Source organism: Carassius gibelio, chromosome A8, assembly GCF_023724105.1.
Source record: "Carassius gibelio isolate Cgi1373 ecotype wild population from Czech Republic chromosome A8, carGib1.2-hapl.c, whole genome shotgun sequence".
Classification (NCBI taxonomy): domain Eukaryota; kingdom Metazoa; phylum Chordata; class Actinopteri; order Cypriniformes; family Cyprinidae; genus Carassius; species Carassius gibelio.
The window spans coordinates 10,791,313-10,808,264 of record NC_068378.1 but is presented as its reverse complement, the minus strand read 5'-3'; the positions used below and the strand labels follow the sequence as shown (position 1 = coordinate 10,808,264).

The window sequence follows — 16,952 nt, the reverse complement described above, 5'->3', positions numbered from 1 at the left end:
TTGCTCTGTGTGTGCTCCTGGGTCAGTGCTGTTGCTAATGGAGTCTTTAAGTATGAGGACTCTTATCACCTGTTTCTCTATAAAGGTCTGCAGTGCTTCTCTTAGTCCCCTACATGGGCACCCAGAGCCTCCTAAATACAGGAGCCCTGATAACTGCCCAAGTACTCAGATTCCAGTGGGGTGAAATATGAGATAAAGTGTTGGATGAATGGAGAGGGGAGAGTAAATGGGGGACTTTTAAGAGATGCAAAGAATGGATGGATGCAATGAAATGAGAATGTAAAAGAAAGAAACAAGGGCATGCGAAAGTGGTAGTATGTAAGTTTATGTGAGTCTGGGTGGCTCATGACATAGTGTCCTTGAGTGAAGCTCTGGGACACGCACAGTCAGGGCCGTCGCAAGTGGGGTGAAAGGTGGTGAAGATTATAGGGGCCCATGGATGAGTGGGGACCCCAGGCGATCTCAACCGCGTCTGGCTGAGGCTAGCCTAAAACGATGATCAGGACAGTTGACAGAACGCTGCTGCGTGTCATAACGAACGCTTATAATTTTCATATGTTTTTAAGCATGCTCACTTTCCAATTTAAACATTCCAAAAAGTTTAAATCATTCAAACACAAGACGCGGAAAAGCTGAACTGAGTGGTTACTCGCACGCTGTGTTCGGTTGCATGCATCTCACAGTCTCAGAGCCGTGTCTCACAGACAGCGACACTGAACCGAGCTTTCCTTTGTGAAGTTCTCCTTTATGTTCCCCCTGCACCTGAACGAACAAATACAAATAGCAGTTTAAACAAACAGAAAAGGATGTGAAAAAGCCCAATTCAGTACTCGTGGTGTTCTGGCGTTTAGCGCTCACGCAGAGAAAGGCGTCTCAAAACACTTGAACACAGAATTTGCCTCTTCTTGCTCTTGTGCCGACAAATACATACAAAACATGTCAAAATACCCGTCTTGGAAAGTATGTTCAAAAAAACTGTTGGTTATGTCTTAAGTGAACGTAAACAGTTGAGAAAAAAAAACGTATGTGTATTATATTGGGTGCATTCATTGTCTCTTAAAGTGACCGCACCCTATTTAGCTACTAGCTGCTGTTATGTTAATCCAAGAAAATTAAATTAAGAAAATCACCCACTGCATATATAAAGAGTTTTAATAGTAGGTGCAGGACACTATAATTAATTTAGGTGAGTATAGCAAAATAAAGTGAACTGTGACATATTATACCCCCCCAAAATATGGACAACTAGTGAAAATGATAGAGAAAAAAAATGGGACCAAAAATTATTCAGACACTCTGACCTCATGTTTTGCTTATATGTTTTTTTTTTCTTTAATTGCTAATGCAACCTTTTCACACCACAGACTGAACAGAATTAAGCATTGCTTGGTAACTGTTCAACAAAGTATCGATAGTTGTGTAAATATTGCCATACTAACAGTTGTCTGAAGTTTGGTTTGATTCTTATCCATTACATATCTTTCTATCAAAGTTATCTCATATTATCAAGATGAATTTGTTCTGACAGTTCAACTCTTGAGTTCTTGTCATATTTTATTACCATTTTATAAACTAGAGCAAATAAACTGTGATAATGTAATTAAAGTTGAAGGTGTCTGAATATATTTTGGGGTGACAGTTAATTTAATTTTTACATTGAAGACTATCCAGTGCTATTTTATTTTTAATTATTTGTTTTCTGTACCTGGACACCTAGAAACATGAAACAACTTAAACATTGTGCAATTATCACAAATAAATAAATAGCATGAACATATAAATTAAACAATTTCAAACAGGGCCACTGGTACAACCTGCACCGGGGCCTCCACAGCATTGTGCATGGAGTCATTAAGAACTAAACTATTTTGAGTCAGTTCTTTTTATATATGGTTCATAATTTTCAGCAAATGTTTACTAGATCACACAAGTACAGTGCCCTCATATTGGCACCCTTGTTAAATATGAGCAAATGTAGCTGTGAAAATGATTCAGCACTTTTTTTTAAATCACAAAATTTTTAATTCATTAAGGTAAAGCCATGGAAAGAATCTCATGATTAAATAAATGCTTTTTTCTCTTGTTCATGTTAGCCACAATTATTGGCACCCAGTTGTTGCAACGTCCTTTTCTCTTATAGTGTCTGATCAGTTTGGAGATCAGATATACCTTCACATACAATCTCTCCAGATCTTTCGGATTCCCAGCTCCATGTTGGTGCTGCTTCTACTCAGTTCACCAAACTCATTTTTTATGGTTCAGGTCAGGGAACTGGGGTAGCCATTGCAGAAGCTTCCTTTTGTACTAAGTGCACATTTTTGTGTTGATTTTGATGTTTGTTTTGCATCAAAAAATAGGGCCTCAACGTTATAGAAAAAAATTGGACACCTTCATCCTGTTTAAAAGTTTTCACCCCCGCTCTTAATGCTTTGTGTTGCCTTCTGGAGCACCAGTGAATTTTCGAACCTTTTTTAATAGTTGTGTTTGTCTTCAATTGTCCACAGTGTGAAACCAAGGGATCCCAAACTTATGAATAGGGTTATTTTAATACTTTTTTTTGTTTTCTTGTGGACTAGATGTAAACATCTTTTATGTACAATATCTTACTCAGGACAGTACTGAATAAAAAAATAACATGTATTTTGTATGATCTCTCTTATTCTGTTCAAATTTTCACTGATTCTGCAAGGGTTTCCCAAACTTTCACATGCCACTGCTTAGTCTTTGTCCAGTTGAACTCTCCACCTCTCCGTGCATTAGGGCAATATAGACACACGTCCTCTTCCAAACAGATTTGTAATATCTTTATTTGGTTGAACTTGTTCATTATTGCCCTGATTGTGAAAACAGTGATTGTAAATGCTTAAGCTGTTTTCTTACAGCCACTTTCTATTTTGTGAAGCTCAACAATCTTGTTCTGCACATCAGAACTATATATATATTTTTTGAGTTTTACTCCTTGTGATGGATGATTAGGGAACTTGTCCTTTGTGTTCCTCCTATTTATAATCCTGTGGAACAGGACATGATGGCGGGAGAATTTCATGCTCCTTACCCTGGTGTGCTAAATGATTTCATGCCTTCATGATTTTAGCAAGTCTAGAAAGACTTTCAGTAAATCTAACCCTAACACCCATCATTGTTTGAAAACAACCACTGATCAGAACTGTAGTACTACATGTACACCCAGAAGTCTAATTATTATTCCTCATTAGAAATAAAACACACATGCATCCTACAGTGCTGTTTTGTGTGTGTGTGTGTGTGTGTGTGTGTGTTTGCTATGTGTTATTAGTGACTGTAATTAAATGCATTTAAAGGTTATTAAAGTGTTTGAATAAAACTTACTACATACTCAGGTGTGTATTAGGTATGTCTTGATTAAAGTTCCACCAACATTTGGCAGAAGCGCAAGTGACATAAGTGAGGACTTTATACATAGCCCGAGTCTGATAATACATTGATTTGTAATCAGCAGCATGATCATCTGACCTGGGAATTGATGCTAAACCATGTCTTATCTCTTGTTCCTTGACTACTGCTTTATCATGTCATTATTCATTAATGATGCCAAAACCATAGTTCCAATTTTGTGTTGAGCAAACTGAAAAAGTCCATTGTATTGTTAACTATTCCTGTATCTGACTGTACACAGCTGAACTGACTTGCTTTTAATTACCAATTGTTCTTATTTTTTCATTTCAGAGAACCGAAAGGAAAAGGGACAGAAGTCTGATGTAAGCAAGCTTTTTACAGCTTGAACCACTGAATCAGGCCATCAGACTCCAGAAACAAATGATCTGCTTGTCCCAATTTTTTTTTTTTTTAATCAAAATAACTTCTTTTTATCACTGATCGTGTTAAACTGTTCTTAAATAATACACAATGACTCAAATGGAAAGTGGTTTTCACTTTGGTCAGGAAAATGTTGACACTGAAGTCTATTTGAATGTTAATGATGTTTTAACTAGCACTTTTAGTTTTCATCATTTTAATGAATGTGATTTGGAATCAGCATTGCAGTGTAATGCTGATTCAGCGACATTTTTTCAAGATGTTACAAACGTGATGTTGAATTAATATCACATTTTAACATTTCTTCAACATTACAATTGCTTATTTATGTTAATTTCAGCATTGAATCATTCAAATGATTAAATGAGTCCGCAAATGTGATGATGAAACAACATCATTTTGTAATGTTGATTCAGTTACCATCAATTACCATTGATTTTATCGTTGAAATTTCCACATTGTTTCAACATTATCTTGGGGCGCAAAAGTGATAAATCAACCAATATCACTTTATAAAATGAATTCAATGCAATTAGCATGTTGGTAATAGTTTGGTAATAATCCAGTACAGTCAGGCACTGTCAATGTAATTTACTGTTTATTTGTAATTAACACCTTTAATTATAGCAATCGTAATATAACTTAACCTTAATGCTATGATACATAATTGTACTAAGTGATCGTCATAGGGTGCACATTAGGGCAGGACCAGCACAGTCATCACAGGGCTCTGGCCTTTTATAAGGAAGAGATTCTTTCTTTTAGTGTCTGTATTATCTTTAAATTTGATTTGATAAGGCGTTGCAGCAGTGAACTATGAATCCTTTGTTCGTGGCTATAAAAGGCGATCTCAAGGAGGCTTTGCATCGTCACATGAGCATTTTTTTCAACTTGGCCCATAGTTAATCCCATATCTTTTGATTTTAAAATCATTGGCCGATATAGTATTGCACCAACAGACACAATAATTTCTCTGTAACTCCCTATTACAATATGAACTGTCCTACTGTCTATGAAGGTAAGAGTTCAATGAACACAGATAGACTGTCACTCAATTTCACCAAACAAGACTCATACTCCTCCAATGTTTTCCTAAGTAATTTTGCCTCATTTAACAATTTCCCCTTGGGCACTTAACCAAAGGCAAGCAAAGTGTTTTCCATATCAGTAGTGTGTGGTCTTCACAGATATCCAAGGTGACGAGTTTGCCACAGCAACAAGGAGGGCCGGCGGTCAGAATTGGCATGGAAGGAGACAGGTGTGGGTATTTTTTTCTACAAAAATAGGAGAAAATAGTCATTTTGTTGCCTTAGTTACAGTGTGTCAGGGAAAAAGAAAATTATGAAAGAAACCCGCTTTCCTCAACAGAGTATTAGAGTTTCAAAGGATCACAATATCCTGTTTATTTGAGTTAAAAGTTAAAAGATAGCTTTAGTGGTGCAAGGTAAGCTGCTCAAGCTTCGTACACTTCTTCAACTGGGAAAGGAATTGGTAACTTTGAGTGAACTGGAATGAAAATACTCAATAACATATTCAGGCTACAGAAATATTTGGATTTTGGTTTTGGGACACTTGAATGATTGAACATGGACCACCCAAAAGACCATCCAGTGTGACTGACTGACTGTTGGAATATCCACAGCTGACCATGAAGAAGGTTGGATAAGTTGATGGACAATTTACGTATATTTTTTACATTTCATTTGAGCCATTTGTATTAAGCCGGAATTCAGGAAGAACCAAAGGAAAAACTGAACTTGAAAATGATGAACCCGTGAGGAAGACACACCATGGACCTTCATATCATGGATAAGGTAAAGAACAGTCTTTTAAAAATAGATGTATTCTCTATTTTTTTTCAGCATGTGTTGTTTAAATAGGGATGGGATTGACGTTTATGAAGCTCTACATATAATGCACATTCTTATATCAAAAGTATATCATATTTTACTAGTAAGTGTAGAATATTTTCATGTTCAGTTATACAGATTTATTGATCTTTATATCATAAATTGGATATTTAATTATTTACAAAGTAACCCACTTTGACAAGAGTATATTCTTAGATCAGATATCTTTTTATTATCTATACTTCATTGCTCCTGGTTTCTGTCCAAGACATTGCCTGGAATGAAGCATCTATCAAAGCATGCTGCAATGTCCTGCGAATATCTGAGCTTTCTTGGGTCCTCCCCCTCATGCCACACTAGATTTCTTTATTGAGCGTTTGCTCTTATGACTGTCATCTACGGCTCATGACCTTGGACGAACTCCATGGGTGTGCAATTTGTGCCAGTTTGGCTGCATCTTCAATTCAGAGACGGCATGATTACACAATTATGTGTTGGCCTGCCAATGTCCATTGGCCTGCCTTTTTATGATATAACAGTGCATTGAATGTGTACCAATAAACAGTTCTCATGTTTATAAAAGCTGATAATAAATGATAAACTCTAGCTAGAGTTATCACACCCTCTCATAAAATGATTAAAATGTAACATACTATTTTTTTTTTTTTTTTGGATAAGCCTAGGCAACATACAGGAGCCACAGCTGTAAAAATATTATGATACTGATAGCTTTCTGTCTTGATTACTTTAAACTGAGGATGGGTCTTCTTATAATAATGCAGGCTAGTGCAATGTGTGTTTAATAACAATGAATAATTTACATTGCAATCAGTTGTATTTCATGTGTTTAAGTGTAGCGTTTTTTTAATGTTATGATACAAATTCAAATGATTTGTATGATAAAGATTGTACTGTAGGGAAGTTCTACAGTGTTCGAGAGTAGTCAGTTCTGAAGTTGAACTACTTGAATCCAAATGATAAATGTGTCCAAAAATAAAGTTCTGTTTTCTCTGATAAGCACCTTTTGCAATGTTAGTATATTGTGACCGAGTTCAATGTCTGATTGCGAGGACACATGACATTTTAAGGTCTTGATACACATACGCATAAAAAGGCATTGTTTAAATATGTAGCACACATTTAATAAAATGTGTGTGTGTGTGTGTGTGTGTGTATTATAGTTTATTAGTGAGTGCAAATTACATGATCAAAATTCTGGTTAGGTATGTAATATGTTACATTATACATTTTTGGTAATATACTGTAATCTGATTACTTTCTGATTAGTATAAAATTACTTTTGATCAAACTCGTTTATCACACTGATTTGAATAGGATAATCGTGTGACATATAAAGGGGCTATTTCAGTTAACATATTAGGTCAAATAGGTTCGGCTGACAAAAAAGTTTGGGAATCCCTGCATTATATGTAAATACCAAATGACATGGGCTGCATTTCCCAAAGGCATCGTGAGCCTAAGTAGATCACAGAACCATTGCAACCAATCTACGATTTACAAGCAAACTACAGCTCACAATGCTTTTGAGAAATGCAGCCATGAATTCCAAAGACATTGCTGAGAAAACACTCCTTGTAAGTAAAATTATTTCAGCAAATCCAGTGGTCAATGGGTGTTTTATATTTTGAAATATATATATATATTTTGAGTGAATATGACTAGTGGCTGGCCTCTGTGTGCAGTTCTATAAATCTAGAACACTTTACAAACACAAGTGACAGGCTTTATTAGGAAGGAAAGTTTAAGTATTATGAAACATAATACAATTCACTTGCGAGTATACAAGTATTCTCAAATAGATACTTACAGTATATACAGTATATATAGAAAATGGTCATAAGGAAATTAAATGTATAAATGTGTTACTTAATACTTATGTAACTAAACCAAATATGATAACATTATCTATTGGCAACATGCAATATTTGGATATTTGGTCACACTTGGACCAATTCTCACGATTAACTACAACTTTTGCCTAAAAAACCCTTCTAATTTTCTTCTTGTTAAACATTAGTAAGGTAGCTATTACGTTTAGGTGGGTTTGAATTAAGGGATATAAAATATGGCCGTGTGCTTATGTGCTTTATAAGTAATTTGCATGCTAATAAGCAACTACTTAGTCAGAATTGGTCCCTAACCAAAAGTGTAACCAGAAATTTGGTCCATTAAGTGCACAAAATCAGCAACCAGCAGCCTTTATGTTATCAGCATTTTAGCATGATTCAACAGAGTTCAATTTCTAAACTGCAATTCTACTATTCAGTTATTTATGTCTTTTCGCTATACATTTTTTTTTTCGAGATACATATTATACATTGTAATATCTTTCTCTTTCTTGAACTTCCATCAAGTTCATGATAAACTTGCCATTGATGGACATCTTTATTATTATTATTTGTATTATTTAATATAATTTTTATGCTTCTTATGCAATTTAGGATCTTTGTGTAATCACATTTATCTGACTTTATAAAAGACCTTATTGAATAATCTTGATTTTTATTTAGCGAATTTTTTTTTTTTTACCCTGTCTGACCACTTAGGTAACTCTTCAGAGTGCAATAAACTTCTGATGTTTAGACTTCCCCTCACATCACATTCCTGCAGACCTATTTCTGGAAAAATGTTTGCCCTGTGCAAACTAAGTCATCTATATTTAGAAAGGGTTTAAGTTCAGTAGCTATTTTTGAATTGAACCTAAATCCCATTTTTCAAAATCGAATTCTAGAAAGTGCATTACATAAGATAAATCGATATAATAAAATATTGTACAATATAACAAAATATCAAATCACAATTTAAGTGGCAAGAACAAACATTTAAAGAAAGCCACATGCCAGCTTAGGTATATCCCATACAATGTGGTTAATTTTTTGGATTGCATTGCATCAAAATAATATGTTCATTGTTGTTTAATATATATTTATTTATATTACGAAGATTACATTCAATATCCCTTTGAATTTCTCATGGAGGCAAAGGTCATGTTCGCTGTGAAGCGCGTGATCATGTTGAGTGGCCTTGACAACTAGGTTTGCAAGGCGATTGGTGAGATTAAATGTGCATATGTGTGTGTGTGTGCGTGTGTGTTTGATCAAGAGTGTGTGTGTGTACACAGAAGGCAATGATCTTTTTGACCACACCTCCCCACCTCCTTCACTGGAGCATAAAAACAGCTGAGCATCTCCATGCATCTCACACACAATCACATTTGAGCAAATCAACGCTCATCATACACTTGTTGTGAAAAGATTTGCAAAGATGCCGTGTCTTACTTCAGCTCGTAGACAGAGGATGCCGAGTGACTTAGAGTCAGTACTGGAGAGACTTCTCTTGGTAAGAGCTAAAGCAATAATACTAGAGTGTCTATGTTCAGACTGACATGAATCATAACACATGCCTTTTGGCTATTTTTTGATTCATTGCCACTAGTGTGAGTGTTACAAACACATTTGAGATGATCTGGAGCATACCATATTTTAATGTCAAATTATGACTGTTTAAAACTATTCACATTTGAATTTGAATCTCTCTCTTTCTGGCATATTCTACAGGTGGAGCAAATTCTGTCTGAGTTTCTGCTGAGTAAAGAAGATCTAGAGGAAGTGATGAGGAGAATGCGCAGAGAGATGGAGAAGGGACTGCGAGTGGAGACACACAATGAAGCCAGCATCAAAATGCTGCCCACTTATGTCCGCTCCACACCTGAAGGCTCTGGTGAGAGTTCTGCTCTGATCCGCATGCCCGGAAAAACTACATGTTAATATAAAGGGAAATAAGATAAAAATATTTTTTTGTGTTTCATAGTTTTTGGTTGGTTGAGTATAGCTTATAGGCTGTATTTTATAGCTTATAAATGTATAATTAAATAAATTAATTAAATGCAAATAGATGTATAATTAAAATAAAAATACAATTTGGTCAGGGATTGTATCTTATGTTGTCATTGTATGTAGTATCACACATTTTCTCCAAGAAGCATATAATTGTGTATTGTGAGGGATTGTTTTTCATCTGTTTTCTTATCCTCATGCCATTCCAAAACTGTAAAACTGACTTACATCTCTGGAACATCCGTTTTTTGAAGAATGTTTGAACTGTTTTGTCCTTGCAGTGAAAGTCATTGGAATCTAAAACAATACTGGACTCCACTGACTTTCATTGTAAGGACAGAAAGCATGCATTTTTCAAAATATCTTTTGTGTTCTACAGAATAAAGAACGTTGTACAGGTTTGGAATTGCATGGACTGGTAGACTGTTCCTTTAAGTGACATAGTAAATATATTGCAGAGTTGAATCAATGATAGCTCTTATTATGTAAGTTTATGTAAATAACGATGAGTACATAGACAAAAAGTCCTAATGGGCTTTCTTTTTCTGGAATCAGATGTTGATTCCTCTGACTCATAATGATGCTGATGCTTATTCCTGTGACTCATCTCAGAGGTCGGTGATTTCCTGGCACTGGATCTTGGAGGGACAAACTTTCGAGTGATGCTGGTGAAAGTGAGTGAGGATGAAGAGCGCGGCTGGAAGGTGGAGACGAAGCATCACATGTACTCCATCCCTGAAGACGCCATGACTGGCACAGCTGAAATGGTAAGATACTGTATTAAAAGGTCAAACACTCTGTACATACACAAATTCTGACATGTTAAACACATAGTACCCCTTTTTCTCTACATATAGTTGTTTGATTACATTGCCGGCTGCATATCTGATTTCCTGGACAAACATAATCTGAAACATAAGAAGCTTCCACTGGGGTTCACCTTCTCTTTTCCAGTCCGTCATGAGGATCTGGACAAGGTCAGTGACTGTATGCATATAAACATGAGCGTTTTAAGGTTTAATCAGACTGAAGTTGTGGCAGATGTGTGCCATATTTATTAACTCATTTAATTACAAAGTGAAGATGAGATGCACTTTAATATGGATGTGCTTTTTTCAATGTTTTAGATTACCAGACGTACTGTTTAATGCTTAATTTGTTGCAGGGCATTCTGCTTAACTGGACGAAAGGCTTCAAGGCCTCTGGCGCTGAGGGAAATAATGTTGTGGGTCTACTGAGAGACGCCATTAAAAGAAGAGGGGTTAGTATGCATGACTTACCTTTCATACTAAACATTTCCAGCACGGATTCTGTGCTTGAATCCTGTCTAACTGGTAATGGAAATGTTTGGAAGGAGAATGGAAAGCTGCTTTTAAACCAGTAGTGCATTAGACACCTTAAAAGCTTACAATAAAAGGTTAAAACCGCTGTGCTATAAAAGTGATTGAATGAATCTTTGTTCAGGACTTTGAAATGGATGTGGTTGCCATGGTGAACGACACAGTAGCCACCATGATCTCCTGCTACTATGAAGACCACAGCTGTGAAGTCGGCATGATAGTAGGTAAGAGTGACCGCATACACTCAGACCCATATAAATATAGCTAGACCACGGGCATAAACTTTATAACAGGAAGATGGAATATTTTAATGGCCATTCAGGAAAAAAACATCATGGCAATAAAGCAATAGGCCTGAAGCTTTTAGTTGAATGTTTTTGTTGTCTCTCTTTCATTTGTCGTGGTCTCTCAGGGACCGGCTGTAATGCGTGTTATATGGAGGAGATGCGTAAGGTGGAGCTGGTGGAGGGAGAGGAGGGAAGGATGTGTGTGAACACAGAGTGGGGAGCGTTTGGGGACAATGGGGAACTGGAGGACTTCAGGCTGGAGTACGATCGCGTGATTGATGAGACATCACTAAACCCTGGACATCAGCTGTGAGTGACCTTAAAAATAAATCAATCATTCAATCAATCAATCAATCAATCAATAAAATTGGTCCAGAAGTCCGAGACCACCTTCATAATCCTGGTGTCATATTCTAATTTGGAAATAAAAAATAAAAATAAAACAAAGGAAGGTTAAAATTAGGTAAAATTGATAATAAATATTTCTAAAATATTTAAATTATATATATATATTTAAATTAAATATATATATATATATATATATATATATATATATATATATATATATATATATATATATATATTTGCTTATATTCAAGTACAAGATGCACTTTAGAACATGTTATGACATAATATGTCATAAAAAACATTTACTAAATTATTAAAATGTAAAATAAAATTTTTTTTTGTGATCTCTGACTATTAAACTAAATATATATAGCATATTTTTCGGACTATAAGTCGCACCTGAGTATAAGTCGCATCAGTCAAAAAATACGTCATGAGGAAAAAAACATATATAAGTCGCACTGGACCAGGGCCGTGCAGAGACCTTTGGAGGGGCAGGTGCTCAAAGTATAAAAGGGGCACATGGAACAAGGCTTTAAAAAGCGCGGTTCAAAATATCAATACAGCAATATATTGTGATGCATTCCTTGCCAATTTGCATATTGATATGGATGATTATGTATTGATACGGCAGCCAATGCTGTGATGCAGTTTTGAAAAAGAAAAAGATTAGAAGAGACAATTTTAAGTTTAAAAGTAAAAAAGTCTACATTTGCCTCTTTTTCTCCCTCTATCTCCATCTCCTCATCTGATCTATTACTTTCCAGTCTCTGTCCATCTAAGAACAAGGCACAATCTACTATTTCATTAGCAATCTATTATTTTAACCATCACTACTACTCTTGCACCTAATCAATAAGTCCACCTTAAATATTGATACAAAACAATAAACAACTGAGTCATGCTATGAAAGCACTGTATAACTTATATAGGCTTATATTTTATTTATTTTTCCTTTTTATTCAAAACAATTCCAAACATGCTTAATATATCAGGAAATATCTCGATTCTTAAACGTGTAAGTAAACGCGTTTTGCACCTTTATAGATTGTTATTTGATCAATAAATGGAAAGGTAGTGTAATCTATTAACTACACATAAAACCCCGACTTTTTACTTAAGTGCCATATCATGCCATAAAATATTTTTAATACGACTGAATTTGCATTTAATGTATATTTTAATAACAATATTGTAAGTTACTCATTTTAACTCTTTCATTTTGCAGAGAGTAAAGAACATTTACATTATCAAATAACATTTACATTCATTCTAGCCAGACTTCAGGCACTCTCAAAAACTCCCATTACAATCACTGAAGCACTTTATATTACATTATGCACATCAGGACTGTTTTTAGTTTTTACTCTCTCTATCTCTCTCTGAAGAAAGAATTCGCTAAATAATTCAGTCAGCAAGCAAGTGAACAAAAACACCGCGTTTCATGATGACTCTTCTGCATGTATCCGATTGGCCATTGCATTCGCGCAACAGAACCCTTGATTGGTTATCATCATGAAGCGTTGTACGAACGTCTCTGGCTCTGGCTTTTTTTTTGTCGTTTGAAAGCTGCATTTAAAATCAACTTGGCTCAGAAATCTTTGAATGGGCATGACGCCTCTGCCCTCGATGCCTGTGAAACGTTTCTCCCTCAAACAGCACGCTAACGTTACTGTACACTACAGGCTACACACCGCAATATAAACAACATATCAGCATGTTCTCACATCACGTCGTTCTTGTAAAATAATAATAAGTAAATAAATATCAAAACCACTTCGATGAGTATGAAACACCACTTACCAGCTTCCGCGGTGTTGAAAATATCCTCTGACAATTAAAAAATGCGCTGCAGCGTGACGAATCATCCCGGTCTGATGAGGAGGTCGTCGTCATCAGGTCAAAGGTCATCACGTTGGTCAGCTTATTGACGGCTAAATTATTATTCAAAATTTTACTAATATTTAGATTGGGCATGAGCAGGCATTCACCAAAGGAAACGTTATGACAAAAAAAAAATTAGAGGAAATTTTGCTTTGACAAAAGGGCACTTTGGGCACCAAAGGGCAAAGGGGCAGGTGCTCAGGCACCCAACGCCCCCCCCCCCCCCCCTCTGCACGTGCCTGCACTGGACTATAAGTCGCATTTATTTAGAACCAAGAACCAAGAGAAAACATTACCGTCTACAGCTGCGAGAGGGTGCTCTGTTTTCAGTGTAGACGACAGGAGAACTGTGCAGCATAGAGTGCCCTCTCGCGGCTAGAGACGGTAATGTTTTCTCTTGGTTAATTTCTCTCGGTTCATGTCAAATTAATTTTGATAAATAAGTCGCACCTGACTATAAGTCGCAGGACCAGCCATACTATGAAAAAAGTGCGACTTATGGTCTGGAAAATACTGTATATATATTGGATATGTTATAGCAGCACAACAAATAAGACATTTTCTTTAATTTTGTTTAATTTAAACCTATTTTAAAGAATTATTCACAAAAATATGCATTTTAGTTTGATATTTTTTTTTTCAGGATATTTTCTTTCTAAAACAATCACTGGAAAATATTATTTCAGTATCTCGTCTATGAAAGAAATATTTGACACGTTATTTTGTAGTATGATCAGTGCACTTAATTGTATCGAATGTGCACTCTGTGTACTTCAAATCTCAAAAGTACTTTTAAGAAAAAAAAAAAAAAACATTTGCAGTGAACACATAAGTGAAATATAGACCACTTCAGTCCTTACACACTTAAGCACACTTATGAAATGTACTATAAAAAGTGAATTTTGTAATAATATCAACTTAAAAAAACATGCTGTATTATTTTAACTCCTCATCTATGAAAGTACAGTATTTGACACATAATATGTATACAAGACAACAGTCACAGTTATGACCATCTTTCGTCATGAAGTTAAATGCTTTCCCCATTGTGCAATAAATTTATTGCAATACCACTTGTATTTATTTGATACCACCCATCTTAGTCTATCCCTATATTTAATCTATTCTATTCCATCTATAGCTTGCTTGTACCAACAATTTTTGTTTATATATGTATACACATACATACATACATATATTTCTTTTTTATCATCTCTGTGTTGTTTTTGTCTCTATGTACTTGAAGTTTTTGTCACCAGATCAAATTCCTTGTATGTGCAGACATACTTGGCAATAAATCTGATTAAAATGTGAAGATACGTGCACAATTTCCTTATTTATATCACATCTGTAACTAGATTAGACACTTTAGGCGCAGCAGTGTGAATCAGAAACGCAGATGTCCTTACATACATGCTTCTAAGTTTAAGAAGAGCTTATTCATATGGTAACCTGGAGCTCTCATGTGGTCTCCAGGTGACAAGGGTTGTTTTTCTGTACATGTGTATATACTGACGGTAGCCACGTCAGTGCTGGAATACACACGGCTGGATTAATGGCCAGGGAAGGAGGTCATTAGTAAAGCTGCTCGCCTAATGGGTATTTACAATGTACTGTATGCTAGAAGATTCTCAATGGGCCGCTCCTCTTCCCACGTCACTATAGGCCATTTGTTTTTCATGATTATCCCCAGGCTTTTACTTGCATTAAAATGTTTTCTTGTGCTGCTGAAATTGATGACTCGATGTCAGTTTTAGCTTTGCGAGATCTAACATCCACATACTCTTTCCTGATGACTCTAGGTATGAGAAGCTGATCGGTGGGAAGTATATGGGGGAGCTTGTGCGTCTCGTGCTGCTAAAGCTAGTGAATGAAAATCTGCTGTTTAACGGCGACGCCTCAGACCTGCTGAAAACACGAGGAGCTTTTGAAACCCGCTTCGTCTCCCAGATTGAGAGGTACGGCTGAGGATTAAAAAAAAGAGAAAATCTACTGTAGATTGTTTTGGTTAAGAGAATCAGAATTGATAAACAAACGTATGCTTGTACATTAATATACAGTTTATTTGATCGATTTCAGTGACACGGGGGACAGAAAGCAGATCTACAACATCCTGAGCTCACTGGGAATCTTACCCTCGGAGCTGGACTGTGACATTGTGCGTCTGGTCTGCGAGAGCGTGTCCACTCGAGCCGCTCACATGTGCGGGGCCGGCCTCGCTGGCGTCATCAACCTAATGAGAGAACGCCGCTGTCAGGAGCAGCTGAAGATCACTGTGGGAGTCGATGGCTCTGTCTACAAACTACACCCTCAGTGAGTACAAGACGAGCGAGAGGGGTTATGGGAAGGCAAACAAAGAGAAATGAGGGGGGAAATTAAAAGGAAACAGAGACGGAGGCTGACGGATGAGTAACAATGTGATATAAACACCATTATAACGTGTTTTCCAAATTCTCCCATGCAGTTTCAAGGAGCGGTTCCATAAGCTTGTGTGGGAAATGAATCCTCACTGCGAGATTACCTTCATCCAATCAGAAGAGGGGAGCGGTCGGGGCGCGGCTCTCATTTCCGCTGTGGCGTGCAAGATGGCCGCCTGCATTCTGACACCGTGATGAACCCCGATCCGGCCTCGTCAGGTGGATCTCATGAATCACAGCTGACCCGCGATGATCGAGCGGCCTCTCAAAGCCTCTCCATATGGTGAAAGTGCTTCTCTCCTTTTCAGCATTGCATATGTGAAGTGGCCGGCTACAGGGTTATTTGGCAACATCATGCATACATCCCATTGAAATATTTAACATAGCTATGTATTATTTTATGTCATAAAGTCAGATGTTTGCTGTTAAATATGCTTTTAGAAACAACATACATCTTTTCTTGTTAGCTGTTGTCCTGAGCACATTCAGGTTGTGTTACACATACTTGCACCTTCATGACTGTTTGGAGGTTAGGAGTGACGTGGAGGGAACTACATAGGTGTGGTTGTAAATATATGAACTGGTCAGGTTCAGCAAGGTGATTGTGCACTGTTTATTGCTTGTTTTATTTATTGACTTTAAATTATGTTTATATTCAGTGGTAATCAGAACTGTTAAATTATTTTATGTAGGAGCGACATATTCTTTGCACATGTGATTCATTGTTGTAAATAAAGCTGCTGTACTATTTGAGTGACTGGAATTGTTGTTTTTAGAGGTCTGCTATAAAAAATTTTTTAAATTAACATTACACTCAAACATTAAAAAAAACTGCATCCTCCTCCATGAGAATGACATTACATTTCAGGGATACTCAAGACCCCGTGGGTCAGGATGGACCATGACAAAAGTGTAAGAAAGTTGTTGTGGACTATTTGCAGTAGTCACAAATTCTGCTGGATGTTTGTGTTTGATTAAAACTGACGTCAAACAAAATGTCATAAACATTCTATTACATATACATATATATGTTAATAATTTACACAATGAAGTCCTGTTTTGGAGCAGCGTCCATGTGAATGACACGAGACCTGATGTGTTACTGCCACCTGCTGCTTCTTACATGCAAATATTTGCATTCAGATGCAAGGATCAAATGTGCCAAACTATACGT

At 36.3% G+C, this 16,952-nt stretch overlaps 1 protein-coding gene across 1 annotated transcript; it reads left to right on the top strand.

The window, feature by feature from the left end:
- The first annotated feature begins 8,843 nt into the window (after positions 1-8,843).
- On the top strand, positions 8,844-16,528 carry LOC128018420 (hexokinase-4-like). The gene is made up of 10 exons (XM_052603898.1): positions 8,844-9,005; positions 9,224-9,386; positions 10,115-10,269; positions 10,360-10,479; positions 10,668-10,763; positions 10,967-11,066; positions 11,255-11,438; positions 15,164-15,319; positions 15,441-15,674; positions 15,826-16,528. Exons 1-10 carry the CDS (start codon positions 8,931-8,933, stop codon positions 15,971-15,973), a joined length of 1,431 nt encoding a protein of 476 aa, XP_052459858.1. The 5' UTR covers positions 8,844-8,930; the 3' UTR covers positions 15,974-16,528.
- The last annotated feature ends 424 nt before the right edge of the window (positions 16,529-16,952 follow it).

Bases quoted from the DNA above. Each gene is read 5' to 3' on its own strand.
- LOC128018420 (XM_052603898.1), top strand. From the start codon at position 8,931: ATGCCGTGTCTTACTTCAGCTCGTAGACAGAGGATGCCGAGTGACTTA. The intron at 10,480-10,667 runs GTCAGTGACTGT...AATTTGTTGCAG, and splicing joins GTCATGAGGATCTGGACAAG to GGCATTCTGCTTAACTGGAC. The intron at 10,764-10,966 runs GTTAGTATGCAT...ATCTTTGTTCAG, and splicing joins ACGCCATTAAAAGAAGAGGG to GACTTTGAAATGGATGTGGT.